The 15,212-nt window shown below is 39.9% G+C and overlaps 2 protein-coding genes across 26 annotated transcripts in view; one reads left to right on the plus strand and one right to left on the minus strand.

Moving 5' to 3' along the window:
• Cnot2 (CCR4-NOT transcription complex subunit 2) overlaps positions 1-15,212 on the minus strand; it is a 101,416-nt gene that overhangs the window by 36,864 nt on the left and 49,340 nt on the right. For 4 of the 10 annotated variants that reach the window (XM_076553929.1, XM_076553935.1, XM_076553936.1 and 1 more), the window contains one exon: positions 5,589-5,711. The exons of 2 other annotated variants lie outside the window; for them this stretch is intronic. In XM_076553929.1, the coding sequence (XP_076410044.1) occupies positions 5,589-5,711 (123 nt within the window). Of the gene's footprint in view, positions 1-5,588; positions 5,712-7,011; positions 7,084-13,901; positions 13,960-15,212 lie in introns of those variants that run through there. 4 more of the 10 variants (XM_076553930.1, XM_076553931.1, XM_076553937.1 and 1 more) reach the window with 2 other exon arrangements.
• LOC143269162 (uncharacterized) overlaps positions 1-15,212 on the plus strand; it is a 65,415-nt gene that overhangs the window by 12,383 nt on the left and 37,820 nt on the right. For 3 of the 16 annotated variants that reach the window (XR_013045555.1, XR_013045556.1, XR_013045557.1), the window contains exons 6-7: positions 8,146-8,290; positions 12,679-13,970. The exons of 8 other annotated variants lie outside the window; for them this stretch is intronic. Coding sequence is in view for 2 of the 8 variants with exons in the window: in XM_076553946.1 (XP_076410061.1) it covers positions 3,101-3,171 (71 nt within the window). In the remaining 6 variants the exon portion in view is untranslated. Of the gene's footprint in view, positions 1-3,100; positions 3,323-8,145; positions 8,291-9,129; positions 9,263-12,678; positions 13,971-15,212 lie in introns of those variants that run through there. 5 more of the 16 variants (XR_013045553.1, XR_013045558.1, XR_013045554.1 and 2 more) reach the window with 5 other exon arrangements.

Consider the following 15,212-nt stretch of genomic DNA (forward strand, 5'->3'; position numbering starts at 1 on the left):
GACAGACACAGGACTGGTTCTAGCAATGTTTATACTCAAAAGGCTCTTCATGTGCACTAGTACCAAGTCTGTAGCAAGGACACTTCCACAGTCACTCAAATGATCTCTCTAAACACCGTTTTTCAACCTCAAACATACTCTGAAAACCACATACATGTGGGTGCGTGTACACACAGACACACACACCAACTTTACTCCTACAGGTTAACCATCTTTCAGTAGTTCAAATTCCAAATTCAAGATCCCTCTCCACAAAAAAAAAAAAAAAAAAAAAAAAAAAAAGAAAGAAAAGAAAACAACAAACCCCAAACCTGAAAAATCTGAAAAAATTGCCACAGTCATGATGTTTTTGTAAAAGTTTAAAAATGGGTGGTGTATTGGGTTTAGGTACTTCTAGTCTGGAGTATTCTGGATTAAGAAATACTTAATCCTTATGCTAATTTGATGACTAAACATTTTATAATTATTTTGTAGATATTGAAACTGGATGCTTTGTAGATGTATCATTTTCTCTCCATTTCACATTTTAACATTAAAATACTGTTTAGAGATAATGCAACTGCTAATCAATTTTTTAAAATCCTAGAAATGACCTGACATTTAATTCCAACTACTTCTGAATATACTCTGCTTTATTTACACTTACACAGTGAGTTCCAAGCCAGCCAGGGGTACACAATGACCCCTGACTTTAAAAACAAAGAAAGAAAAAAACCTGACGTATACACCCAGACCATATTCTCTATTAGTGTTTATAAGATGCTTTTAAAGATTTTTAACAATCTATCTGTCAATAAATGTAATTTTCAACAGTATCTACTACCCTTCTCTTCAATGAACACAGAGCATATAATTTCCTAACTACTACAGATTCTAAGAGCAAGGCTCTAACTAGAGAGAGAAATCCTTGCCTCTGCTAAGTTTAAATTCTAGTGGATTAAACAATAACCAGGTACTTTCAGGTAGTAATAAATGCTATGCATTTTCATCTTTATTATTTAATTTGTGTGCATATGTACATGTGTGTGGCTGCATATACCCCACAACTCACAGATGGGGGGGGGTCTAAGGACAATTTGTGGGAGGTCAGTTCTCTCTGTCCACCATGTGTGCTCAAACTCGGGTCGTCAGGCCTATGGGCAGCAGGCACCTTAACCAGCTGAGCTGTTTCCATGGCCCCAATAGTCTGGAGTTTGGAAATCCAGAGAATTCAGCAGAGAATGGGAATGGCTACATACTACTGTTCCTATGTTCCAGATGAGAAACTGAGGTGCATACAGATGGCTTACTCTGCCCTAGGACACAGCTTGTAAACCACATAGCTGAAGTTTAAACTCTTATTAGGCTTTCTACAGCTCACATTCAGTCACCAAAGTGATTAAAGCACTTTATAGAAAGCAGGTGGTTATTAACAAATTCACAGTATGTCTAACAGCGAAGAGCAATTTAAACTTGCATGGAAAATGTCAATGAGGAAGCCCTCTTTATTACTGAAGATAGGTGGTAAGGGACTTGCTGCACAACCGTGCCAGCATGTACATGAAAAGCAGGGCATGGTGGGAACACTTATAATCCAATCCCAGTGCTGGTGGAGGCTCCCTGAAGCTTGCTGGCCAGCCAGCCCTGCCTAATCTGTCAGCCCAGGTCCCAGTGAGAGACACTTTCTCAAAACGCAAGGTGATGGCTCTCGGGGAAGAATATTCGGGTTGACCTCTGGCCTCCACAAGTAAACACCTGAATACACTCCTCCTGCCAGGAACAACCCCCTGCCACCACCAATCACTCCCAAAAGCCCCAACAAAGCAATATCCTGCCACTGAACTACATCCCCAGTCATCCTTCTGAAAGGAAGTCACTGCTGGTATTGAAATTAGTACCGTTGTGCACTAATGACACACACACTCATAAAAGGGAGGGAGAAGACTTTATCCAAGACAGTAAAATGCTCATCAAGTCAAAGCGAGTCAAACTGTTGGAGTCTTGATAAAGACTCAGTGGGATTTGAAAAACATGCTCGAGAGCATTGGAAACTTTTATATACTAAAGGGACCATTTCAATCAAAATATTAGCAAATATTCTAAAACTCAGAGATAAGCAAATTATCATTCATGAGCAAAATCCAGCACCCTGCTTATTCTGTAGGATAAATGACTAAGAGTGATTTTTACATTATGGTTATGTAGCATCCTTCATTCTGCCTCTTAGTCTACAGAGCCAAGTTACTACCTTGCTTTTCAAGAAAAAGGTTCTCTGACCCATGATGTACTTATACATACTGGATAGCACCACAGAGATTTAAAAAAAAAAAAAAGGTATTTACCACCTTAAACCAGAATAGGTTCCTAATGGGCATAAGTTGTAAATCAAGTTCTGAGACAAAATAGGAAACTCCTATAGACTGTTCTAAGAATAATCCAAAACCAGAAAACATTTAAAGAAAAATCCCTGGGGATGGGAATGTGGCTCAGTGGTAGAGCACTTGTCTGCCATGTGCAAGGCTCTGGGTTCAATCCTCAGCTCACATGAAAACAAACAAAAAGCCACACAATAATGGAACTGTTTGCAGACAAATTAACCTGATTTAATCATTATACAACGTAGACATATTAAAATATCATATGATATTCCCTTAATATACACAATTTTTATGTTTTATGCACTACTTATTTTTAAAAAGAAAACGTTGAGGGATCATTTTTAATAAAGACGATAAATACCTCAGTAATATAAAAACCATAGAGGAAATTTTGAAGAAATACTTGTAAAAGAAGAGCTCAAGACCACATCAACAGAGAACTATGAAAAAGCACAAACATTAAGTAATATAAAAACTACAAATGGTCACTACCTATATGGGAAAGACACATCACTCGGTGTGTGTAAGTCTATGTGTTTATGTTTAGAAACACTTTAATATATGTACATTGTTTTGATCTGAAATGAATTGTCTGCTACATGCTCAACTGTGTAAGCCCTTAGTCCTCAAATGATGGCACTGTGTGGGAGCCTTGCTAGAGGAAGTGAGTCACTGGGAGCAAGCCTTGAGGTTTTATGGCCAGGTCCCACTTCCTGTTCACTCTGCTTACTTCCTGATTGTAGATTGCTATGATCAGCTGCCAACCTCTACCCTCAACCCACTGGCTCCTGCTGATAAACCCTCCCTGTCATGACAGAACCATTCCCTTGAACTGTAAGTCGAAATAAAACCTCCCTTCCTTACATCACTTCTCCTGAGGCATTCTGCCACAGCAAAACAATCAACTTCTTGGGTCTATTTGCCAAGACATATGAGCTAGTATTCTTAAAGGCATGGAGAACCCTACCAACACTAAAAGTTCTCACACACATTCTGATGGAAGATGTCACCATGCTTTTAGAAACTTAAATCATTCTATTGAATTGTGATGGAGATGTCTGAAGTATAAAATTGGAAATCCTAGCAGTGAATTAGTCCTAACAAGATTTGAGTTGTTCTGATCTACATGTCTATACTTTAAGCTTACACAGTCTGCCTGTACTGTTTGCAATAAGAAAAAAGTAAAGTAGTCATCTTCAGTACGCACTGCACTGTTACCACCATTTCATAGGCGAGGAAGTGAAGGCTTTGAGACATTCTTGCTAAAAGGCAGGACACAAGCGTATTTGCACTGCTTTTGAGTTCAAGTTCTTTGTTTGCCTATTTTATTAGTTATTAATTTAACACTGAAAGTTTCATGAAGAAAAACATTCTGCTGCTTCTGTGACAATAGCTATATTGGAATAGTAATTAGCATATGTGAGTCCCTGGGTAACATGGATATACTAATTCCAATTTTAAAATTACGTAGTCTTGGAGGACACACATTTCTTGTTTTTTAAAAACGTATTTTTATGGGTATAGGTGTTTTGCCTGCATGTATGTCTGTGCACCACAGGCATGCAGTGCCAAGAAGGACAAAAGGCCCTAGGTTTCCTGGAACAGGAGTTAAGACTGTTGTGAGCTGCCCTGCGAGGGCTAGGAGTAGAGCAGGTCCTCTCAATGCTCTTAACTGCGAGCTGGCAGAGATTTCTTTGTTATTCATTGTCTACAAAAGCTCAATTTCAAATTTCAGATTTCCATTTAAATCTTCACATGTTCTCAAGGAAACCCTTCATCACCATATTTATTCCCATTTCCTACCACATTCGGCTTTCACTGCATATCCACAGTCATAGTTGTACAGTTTCTGCAATGAAACTATCAAATATTACACCCAAATGTCCCACAACACTACTGACTGAATCCAAGGCTTTGCTCTCACTAGGCAATTGCTTTACAATTGAACTACATTCTTAATTTTTAATCTGCAAAAATCAACACGTAAGTCAGACATGTGTAAATAGTAATTCAACATAATTCACATGAAATAGCAAATAGTTCGACAGTCAGGAAACATCAGAAAACCAAGTGACATTATTCCATAAGATATTAAAGGACACTAACAATAAAGTGCACATGTATCTTGGAGGGAAAATTGATAACTTGTTTCTAAACCAACAAAATGTTCAAAAAAAAAATAATGGAGAAATGGGGATATTGGATAATCAAATCCTAAATCCTAATGTGAACCTAGACTGAGCCAATTTGTGACCTTCTAAAAATTGGATGTGAACTGGTAATAATCAGCTTTAAATAAAAATAAGGACACCTGTTACATGTTCTGTACTCCAAACAGAACTGGGAGCACTGCTAAGAAATTAGCAAGTAGCAAACTCATAAAGCCTTGAAAGTAAAAAAGCTGAACAGACACACAGGGTCAGAATATAACTGGTCTGGCTAAAAGGTACAATACAGGAACTAGATTAAAATGATCTGAACGAATGAACTTATTTTAAAATAGCCTATAAATGTGTTACCCTTCATGTGGAATGGGATTCCTGATCTACTAGCCTTCCAAAGCACAGATCTCTATACTATATAATCCACACAGTAGCAAAAACTTTTAACTGTAGTGTCTGTAGCTGGGGAGAGAAGGGTTTCTTTACTTGAGGGCTAGAATTCCAGGAGAGGATCACACAATAAGGACAGAGTTTATTGAAACCTGCTAGTTTATGGATCTTAAAATCTGTACAACGCCAGGCGGTGGTGGTGCACGCCTTTAATCCCAGCACTCGGGAGGCAGAGCCAGGCGGATCTCTGTGAGTTCAAGGCCAGCCTGGGCTACCAAGTGAGTTCCAGGAAAGGCGCAAAGCTACACAGAGAAACCCTGTCTCGGAAAAAAAAAAAGAAAATCTGTACAAATGTGCTCATCTAACCTGCTTACCTTTGTATGTGTACTTCCTCTATTATAACAAAAATACTTCCTATCAAACAAAACCCCCAGATCTCCTCAAAGTAACATCCTTAAGCCATGTCTCCGAGAATGTCCTGTAACAACATTATCGAATCTCAGCTTAATCATCACAGCACACTAATGTTTCCCATTACAAGGTAGGGCTTTATCTTTCTGTCCCCAGGGCACAGTCACTAAAGCACAGACAATCCCCTGGAGTTCACATGCTCCTCGTCAGGGAGCTAAAAACAGGCACACGTGCTGCTGAGGAAACACAGTGTAACTGACGAACTTACATCTTTCTCTGACCGATGTGGGAACATAGAAGACTGGCTGTAGTACATGTTTTCATCATGGTAGTCGCTGTCCACCCCCTCTACAAACTTCTTTCTTGAAGCACCAAACATGCTGTTTGTCACCTAAACAAAAACATTACTTTTATCAAGAATAGTATTTTGGAAAAGTCCGGCTTTACTTTACCCCTATGGAAACAAAATGAATACTGCTAGGATCCCGAAACAGATTAACTAAGAGCGGCGGGACCTGTGATAAAGATATAAATCTGACTGTATAGTATCATTTCCTGCCCAGGTCCTAAAAAACAAGAAGAAAACAATTCTAACTTTTATAGAACTAAATCACTTTTTCTCAAAAAATCATAGCTCTAAATAGAAATTTTCCAAAAACAGTTTTCTTTTTAAGTTTTAAATCTTTACATACATTGCAAACATCAGCATCTGTCAATATATATCTACTTCTAAAACTACTTAGGAGTATGAAGATATCCTGGAATTTTATATCAAGTCACAACTATCTACATATATAACAGGATAAACTTAATCATGTCAGTATAAATTTGTGATATTTTATCTACTGCTTATTCTTTTGCTTCTAAAGGTTTTATAAAAAACATTAACAATTATACCCTTACACTAAAACTAGTAAAAGCTATGCTAATTTTTAAGTTTCCAAATTGTCAGCTGGCCAACATGAAGTCTTTCGTTTCTGTTTTGTTTTTAAATAGGCTCTTCCTCCCACACTGGCCTTGCATGCCCAAAAAGCTATGGGATTATGAGAAGGTGTCACTTAGTCTGGTCAATGAGTCATTTAAGGCCATTTTGTCTTCTTGCTCCTGCCAATATTCTGAGTTTAGAGTAAACCGAAATGCCAATGACATCAGAGATTTATAGAGACTTGAATAACATAACTACATTTTTCTAAGTATACTCAAATCAAGTTTAATGTCTTACTCACTCATTATAGCTAAAGTTATTCTCTTCAAACAAGAGCTAAATAATCTTAGTGAAGGACCACACATGTCTACCCACCAAGCTCCTAAGTCCTTTCTAAGTACTCTATAATACAGGGGCAAAAAAATAATCCTTTCCTGGGCTTACTTTCAAAAAATGAACAGTTACAAAAAATTTAGGTCCAGTACATTTGAGATTTTAATTTGTTTTGCAAACATTAAGAATACAACTAATTTTCTTTATAGGACCTTTGCTAATGAACTCTAATTCTAAGAATAAACATGGATAAAAGTATGTACCACACACAGTTGAATATCCAGGCATCCTCTGTTAAATTTACACACATGAATGAACTCAAAATGATACAAAGTAAACTTTTCTTTGAAAATATTTACATAATATTATCATTGAAACCAATTCTAGATTCCTAAAATCCCAAAACTGAAATTAAATATATAGAATAAATTACCTTGTTTAATACCATGTAAATGAAATCCTCTGATAAAACACGAAAATGCTTATCCTCTACTGTCTTTTCTCACTGGGTGTGGGGGTCGAGCATGGAGGGAGAAAAGTGGGGCAAGAAGGGAAGAGGCGGGGAAATTACACATCCATGAGACTGCTAACCATCCTGACACATCTCTAATAACAACCAAATCACAACCAAATAACAACGGTCACTGCTCCCCAAAGGTGAACCCTGACAGCCGTAGGTACAGGGACAACACACTTCTGATCCACGGCAAAGTAGAAAGGGAGAGAGATGTTATTACTTCTCCTTAAAGCTAGACTCATTTTAAAGACTGGGCCTTGGTTCTATGCTTCCTGAGGGACCAGGACAGGGCGATGTTTTAGAATGAGCAGGGAGAGTAAAAATGGTCAGAAAACACGGAAGGAAAATACAAGCAGTACCAGGGCAGCAGCTGTGGAAGAGACACCCCTCAGTGGGGTGACGGATTTATCCCGGACTGCATTCAGTGCTGAGTGTAGAAGGGAGGTGAGGACATCGCCAAGGGCTATATATCAAAAAGAACTTTGTGAGTGTGCTGGCCTCTGGGTTTTATCCATGGGAGATGAAAAAAAAATCAAGAGCTAGTGATATTTGGGGGAGTTCAAAGAGTGAATATATTTCCCACATATGTTTTTAAGTGATCCTAAGTTACACCGTGAAAAACTGGTCTACGGAAGGCCAGGAGCAGGAAAAGGAGTTGGGAGGTGGCGATAAAGGGTGGTGGTTCAAGGCTACAGGGGCAGCACATGTGCTTGCCGAGTAAAGCGGCTGGATAAAGGACCGCTGACCAACAGCAGATACGGATGGGTGGGGGGGTGTGGCGTTCAATAGAAAGGATTTACACTCTTTTCCTGCAAAGAATCAAAGGAATCTAGAAGTCACAATCTATCCACGAGAAAGTGCATCTGTCAGCAGGATAATGAAATTCCTGGCTACCTCCTAAAAATGAAAGTCAATTTTGTAAATAATTTACAAAAATAGTTCAAAATGTTAAGTAACATTTCCTCTTTAGATCAGAAACAAGGATTGTTACATTCTTTGATCAGGGTCTTGTGTTGTGAACTGACTGACTCTTCTTGATTCTCATACCAGATTATAAGAACAAGAAGCACAAACATTCCTCTAGGAATAATGTTATATATCAAAAGGAGTATTCCTCATGGGGAAACATTTAATTATAACCTTTTCATCATTCCTTTGTCTCCACAAAAAACTACATATTTTTTAAAGCACACAGGTAAGTTATCTTATACTAAATCTTCTCTACCAATCTCATTCTTCAAAAAGAATTCTTACAAAGTAGCACAGGAAATTACGTTGGGACAAAATGGAAGTGCTAAGCCGGCTTGAATTCCTCACTGTACTACTCTATGACTCATGAAGGCATGCTACCCAACATGAAGGCATGCTACCCAACACAAATTCCTGCCATATCCTGGACATTTAACTACACCGATTCAAAGATTCAAAGCCACGGTCACTAAGTCTGAATTTTCAAAACTCTCAAGTTTAGATAATCTAACCAACCATTTCAGAGACGTCTGAGGGCTGTGACGGAGAAACAGGGGGCAAGGATTTCAGTTTTTTAAATGATCAGGGAAATAGAACTAGAGTACTTCACAAATTTAACTAGAAAACAACCATGCATAAGGCTTTTTACAGAACAGGCAAGGGCAGGAGAACAGACAGACAAAGAACAGCGAGCCCTTCGTCCAGATCCGCAGAGGCAAACCAACCTTCTCTAAGACCTCGAATGCTGGCTAGCAATTGCTGGACTGGGCACAGGGCCGATCCCTGAAAACTCCTTTCCATGAAAGAGGTCCTTTCCTGGTAACAAATACACAATGATTTTATAACTTTTCTCAAATCGTAGCAGCACATTTAAAGTGCTGCCAAGAATTTCCACTCCCCGAGTGTCCAAGTGTCCGTCTGTCAATCAACAGACAGAATTCAAGCTGATGTGCTAACTCGGGTTCTTTCCCACTTGCTCCATACACCCAGCAAGCGCTGCTTTCCTGACCCTGCCTTTGTTCCTTCTTACACACACCTGAGTTTATGTTCTAAACTTCACTACAGGACTCCTGAGAAAAGTTGCGCCGAATGAAGACAAAGCTTGAATAAAAGCTCTAGTCTTGAACATGCTGACAATCGAATTAAAGACAAATTTGGGAATAAATTCGCAAATTCAAATACAAGATCACTTTACCTGTCTAAGGGAGAGTGAGTGCAATGTTTGGACAAACCCTCGATGAAACAAACAAACGTGGGAGAAGAACCAATCTGGACCAATCAAAACACACATATGAAAGAAAGGCTCAACCATGAGAGAACAACCTGGAACAAGGAAACTCAATACATCCAGGTGTGGAGGCAAACCTAAGGCCAGCACTGGGAGGTAGAAGGAGCAAGTTCTGGAATTCATCAAGGTCAACTTTGGCTACATAAGTTTGTCTCAAAAACAACACCCCACCCCACCCCACCCCCCGCAAAGCCCCAAACCCCAGGCCCAACCACCCCTTTCTCTGCAGCCCCCAGCACAGCGGCTGGAGGGAGAGTCAGGAAAGCAGGCCTTCGATGCTAGACGAACAGGGCAGAGTTCATACAGGGACGCCGTCCAAACCTCTAGGTTGGTGCAAGTCTCACACTTGACTGTTGATCTCAACAACCAGGCCAAGCTAGTCAAGCTCTGAATGCTCACTGGAGTTACCCACATCTCCAACAGCACCTTATCTCCACTGTCACTGACTAGCACATGCACTCCAATAGCATCCAAATAGGTATTTACCAACCTGGTCTGCACTCTCCTCAAATCCACTTTCCATCATCCAAGCCATTTCTTTCAATGACAGTTTATGTTCCTAGATCTGCTGATCAAACTTCTTCAACCACCTGCCCAGATAAATAAGCTTAAAGGCCGGCCCTATGTAATTCATCTCCCTGACCTCTCTTCACAAACTCCTCCCTCCCGCCATTAAACTACTGAAATAGCTTCAGTTACTCAAATTCTTCTCCCCCAGGGCCTTTCTCCAAGCTGCTGCCTCTACAATGCTATCACTCACTGCTCACTCACTCTTCATTGAAATTTTAATGCCAAGTTACAAAGCCTGTTCTTCTCAATCAGTGAAAGCATTTTATTGTAACTGTAATTGTAAAATGACACTTTTATCAGCCCTGTATCAGGCAAAGCCAGGTGGCGCACACCTTTAATCCCAGCACTCTGGAGGCAGAGGCAGGCGGATCTCTGAATTCGAGGCCAGCCTGGGCTACATGGCTGCTATCCTGAAGAGCTGCAGCTACACAGCAAGGCCCCATGGACCAAACAATGCCATCATTATAATGCTACGAAGCTAACAATTAGTATCCCCTGTTTTGTATCTGGACAGAAGTTAGACCTCCTGCTCCAGGCTACATCTGATAACTACGTAGATAGGCCCTGAGCCTAAGCTAGTAAGGTTTCCCTTTTAGACACCACGGTAGGCCCACAATCAGACATGAATACAACTTATACTTTACTGTGTGTTTTCTTCATAAAACAGAAAGGGTGTAAGAGTCAACATCATCATCAACAAAAAGGATGGTCCTTATTTTTTGATGAACAACACAGAAAGTACGGTATACTACAACCAAATATTACTATGTCAGAAAGATCACTTTAGAAGACACTGAGACAACAATCTCTACAACACTGATCATACCTATTTTAAAGACATTTATATTAATTTCACAGCAAAAACACATGAACAAACATCACTGCATTAGCTGGAGAGTGACTGCCCTGGGCCTAGTGGTGTACCCCCCGACTTCAGGAGGCAAAGGAAGAAGGCCTGAATCTGACCCAAAAAAGGCAAAATAGAACAATTGCTGTGCTGAGGCTGGCCTTCAGTTGTAGAATTGATGATTAGCAAGGCTCTGGGTCTGACTGATTGCCAGCACCGTGGGACTGAGGAGGGGGAAGAGAGGGGAGGAGGGGAGGGCAGAGGAGAGGAGGGGGAGGAAAGGAAAGTGAGAAAAAAATTACCCAAGGAGAACTTCAAGTAGAGGTAAATGCAAAAATTAATATATACCAATGTTCCACATTCCAAATGAACTAACATATTGAAAGTATTTTCTAGAGTAAATTCTACTGTAACCAAACCCTAAATTTCATGATGAAGCTAATAATTCAAACACTGCAATGATAAATATGTAAGACACATCTAGAAAGTGGAATAATCCACTATGGCATCCTTTTCTTGTGGATTCTCTCTCTATAGTATGGGGTTTTCCTGCTACCATGTTGATGCAGGTAGCCAGCATAAAATCACATAGCTCACACGGTAATTGAAGGCATCTGAGCCAGGTACTCTGGCTTGCTCCTAGTGTCCAAGGAGAGGCTAAGGCAGGACAGCATGGGCCCAGGAGTTCATAGCACACCTAACTAACACAGAGAGGCCATATCTGGAAACAACAAAAATCCTAGACGAACAGAAGGCACTGTCACCCCCCCAGAGGGTATTAGCATGTTTCACGGTTTCAGGGGCACCAGCTTTTCCTCCAGGCTGTGGAGTCCGCACTACCACTGCACTATCAAGAAAAGAGAGAACGAAGTGCAAGTCACACAAGGCTGAGAAAATGGAACAGCTGTCCCTTTCCTAGTGTTTCAGGAGCACGCTGGCAAGTTACTTTGACTGCTAACACAGAATTTAACTTAACTTGCCTTTCAGTTTTCAATACACTCCATAAACACACAAGTTCTCTCTTGTCTACCACCATAGGGAAAGGAGTAAAAACCACAACAAACTGTCAGCGAGATTTATCTAACTTTACCAAGAAGTACTCAATAGCACCTGAAACTATTCATGAGGAGCCTGCTGGATTACATTTTACTACAAGAGTGCCGAACTCCGGGACACTAAAACTATGTGCAATATTCCACTGTACAGTATTATAATCCAAGAGATTTTTGTTTTAGCAATATGTTGAGATTCTCAACCAGCTATTTTAATTCCCAATTATTATAAATAGTTCTAATATTATTTAATTCCTGAGAATCCCCCCCAAATTTCAGCCAAAAATTTGTTCAAATTTCTGATGCAAATTTATAGCCTAGCAATCAAAGCAAGCCATGCCGTAGTTTTGGTAAAGTAAGATGTTCGATAACTAAGCAGCAACAACAACAGGCTAATGCATGCCAACAACAGGCTAGTACATGCTGCAGAGCAAGGGAAGATGCACAGGAGACTGGAAGCGAATGTGCCTGGTTGAAAACCCAGGGTGTGGCTCACACCTGTGCTTATCATTTTGGAGAATGTGTGCCTTAACAGTCCTTTCCAAGGGTTACAGAAATACTTTGTGAATTTTTGAATAATTAATACAAAAACATAGGGTGCCCAGGGTCTGGAAGCAAAAGTGAAAGGCAATGTTCTGAATGCCAAACCTGAAACCTAGTGTCCCAAACAGTCTCACAGGATGGCGTTTCCAGGCAGATATGCCACAGAAATGAGTGTGCTCCTCCCAAAGAATGTATGCTCGAGAAAGCATTCACTCAAGTGCCTCCTCCTAAAATTCGGTTCTGATCTTGATAAAGTGTTTTGTTCATGTGAATAAACTGATTTTGTCGTTTTTAATTTTTTTTTCCATTTCTAGGTATCAGTAAGCGTTATACAAGTCTAAATCCAACTCATCAAACATAAAACACCTTAAAAGAAAAATATACCATTAGAAGACCAAAGCTCTAATTATCTAATAATGCTAATCTATGGGAGGAAAGGTATGTATCTATTAAAGATACATGTATTTTTGAATTTAAAAGTCTAAAAAACCACGAAGTCATTATTATTTGATACATGTATCTTCAGTGGATCATCTGGGCACTAAAGGATCAACTCCTAACCAGCACCATAAGAAGCTGATTGAGAACGCATACAGGAGAGCCTAAACCTGAGCAGTCCTTCCTTCCTCCTTAAATACAGATATAAAATTATAAAACAGCCACACAAGGACAAGCTAACAGCAGAGAAGCTCCGGAGTTTAGGATACAAAGCAGCCCCTCTAAGCAACCAAGAAGGCCCTGCTGCAAGGATTTGAAGCCATTTCTCAAGGACTGTGGGCAAACCGTCTGACACTTTGCTGCGGGCATGCATTTCTACATGGCTCTCAGAAAATCCAAACTTTAGAACTCCGGAGAGAGACAAACCACTGAAAAATTGGGCATTTTGAAGATCTGTAACGCCAACAAAATACTTTGTATTCTAATCATCTAAGACTCACAGACACAATGGAAAAATGGTACCTACACCAAGTCATATCAAGAATTTGTTTTTCCTGGGTTTAATTTCAAATGTCTTGTTGTGTGCTCAAGAATCTACACATCACGTGACATGAATTACAGGGAACAGATACTCTTAAAAGCACTACCTGAACCCTGTGTAGATAACCTGCCTTAACTGCATCCTATCTATTTTTTGTTAACTGCAAACCTAGAGGGGTAAGAATGTCCCAGCCCTCCTGTCACAGTTTCCCAGGAAAACATGTGTGAATTTCCCTTGTTACCTGCAACATCACCCAGGAAAGAAGAAAGCACACTTAAAGCTAGTGGAAGCTTAAAACCTGCCACCTCCTCAGACTCACAGGGCAAAACTGTGCTCTATGAATTTGTCTTTCTTTTTTTCTGGGCTTCTTTTCCGAATGTGTGTTTTCTTTTCTGAACACTAGACTTTTACCTAATAATGTACACAACAGCTTTATGAAGAAAACACAAAAAGCATTCCTAAATTAACAAAATGACTCACTAGCAAGATGGCCCCACCCACCCTCAAAATGTCGATGATTATACCATTGTTCACCCAGCTTTCCCGCCATATACTTACCTGTGCAACTTCTTTCAACATTTGCTACTCTGGGGATTGGAAAGCTCAGAGCTGGAGGCTGAAGTGAAGAAGGAAAGGTTGGAGGGTGAGCCATGGCACCAGCCCCACACTAGGAGCTCCCCTGAGATATTACAGCAGGGTTGACACCATAGCTCTGAAGTTCAAACTCCAGCAAACGATAAGAAAGGAGTCCAACCAGAACATGATAAACGATGGGATTCTTCTGCTCTTTGAAAAATAAGGAAATCATGCTATAAAGATCTGAATGTCCAGTTTCAACATTATGACTCCCTGTTTATCTCTTCATATTACCCAACCCCAGAATCATCTTTCAGACTGCTTCAAAATGCTAATTAAAACAACCAAAAAAGGGCAAAGCTCTGAAGCATCTTGCACACTTTGCAGGAATATGCGAGGATAGGGCTTACCTGGCCTTCATGAAAACATGTCAGGAAAGTATGTTCAAATATGCTGCCTATCCATTCCTTGCACACTCTTGTTCTCCTGTGTACTCAACCTTAACTCTACCCTCTCCCCATGTTAACACCATCAATCAACAGAAGGGAAGTTAGATTACATAGCTCTAACTCCTGCAAATAGACCAGTGAACTGTTTAAAAAGAGAGAACTTTTGGTTTAAGTGTATTTCTTGGGAAGAAATTAATTCAAGTGTTCTATACTGATTTAAAAAAAAAAATGAGAGCTTGGCGGTGGTGGCGCACACCTTTAATCCCAGCACTCGGGAGGCAGAGGCAGGCGGATCTCTGTGAATTCGAGGCCAGCCTGGGCTACCAAGTGAGCTCCAGGAAAGGCGCAAAGCTATGCAGAGGAACCCTGTCTCGAAAAACCAAAAAAAAAAAAAAAAAGGACCTGTCCATCAGCGATTCACTTTAATCAAATCAAATGATAATTTTTTAAAGATTTTTTAAGGTGGGTGAGGTGGCACACACCTGTAATCCCAGCACTTGAGGGCTAACATAGAAGGATCACTGTGAGTTTGACAACAGCCTGGGAATCTGCCTTAAGGAGGATTTTTAAAACAATCTGATGATGGGAGATGAGGTGGTTAAATAAAATGTTAAAGTTACTCACTTTGGGAGAAAAGGAGTGCTAGAGACTAAACTCAGGGTCTTGCACATGCTAAGACAAATGCTTTCTCTCTGAACTATGTATACACTGAACTATATCACATTTACAAAAATGTGAGTACTTGTTTAATAATTTAAAAGCTAAATGATTTAGAGATAGATGCATTCTATTATACTTAAGCTATTTCAAAACAGTATTCAATAATATCTGAAAACTATGTTAT

Source organism: Peromyscus maniculatus, chromosome 18, assembly GCF_049852395.1.
Source record: "Peromyscus maniculatus bairdii isolate BWxNUB_F1_BW_parent chromosome 18, HU_Pman_BW_mat_3.1, whole genome shotgun sequence".
Classification (NCBI taxonomy): domain Eukaryota; kingdom Metazoa; phylum Chordata; class Mammalia; order Rodentia; family Cricetidae; genus Peromyscus; species Peromyscus maniculatus.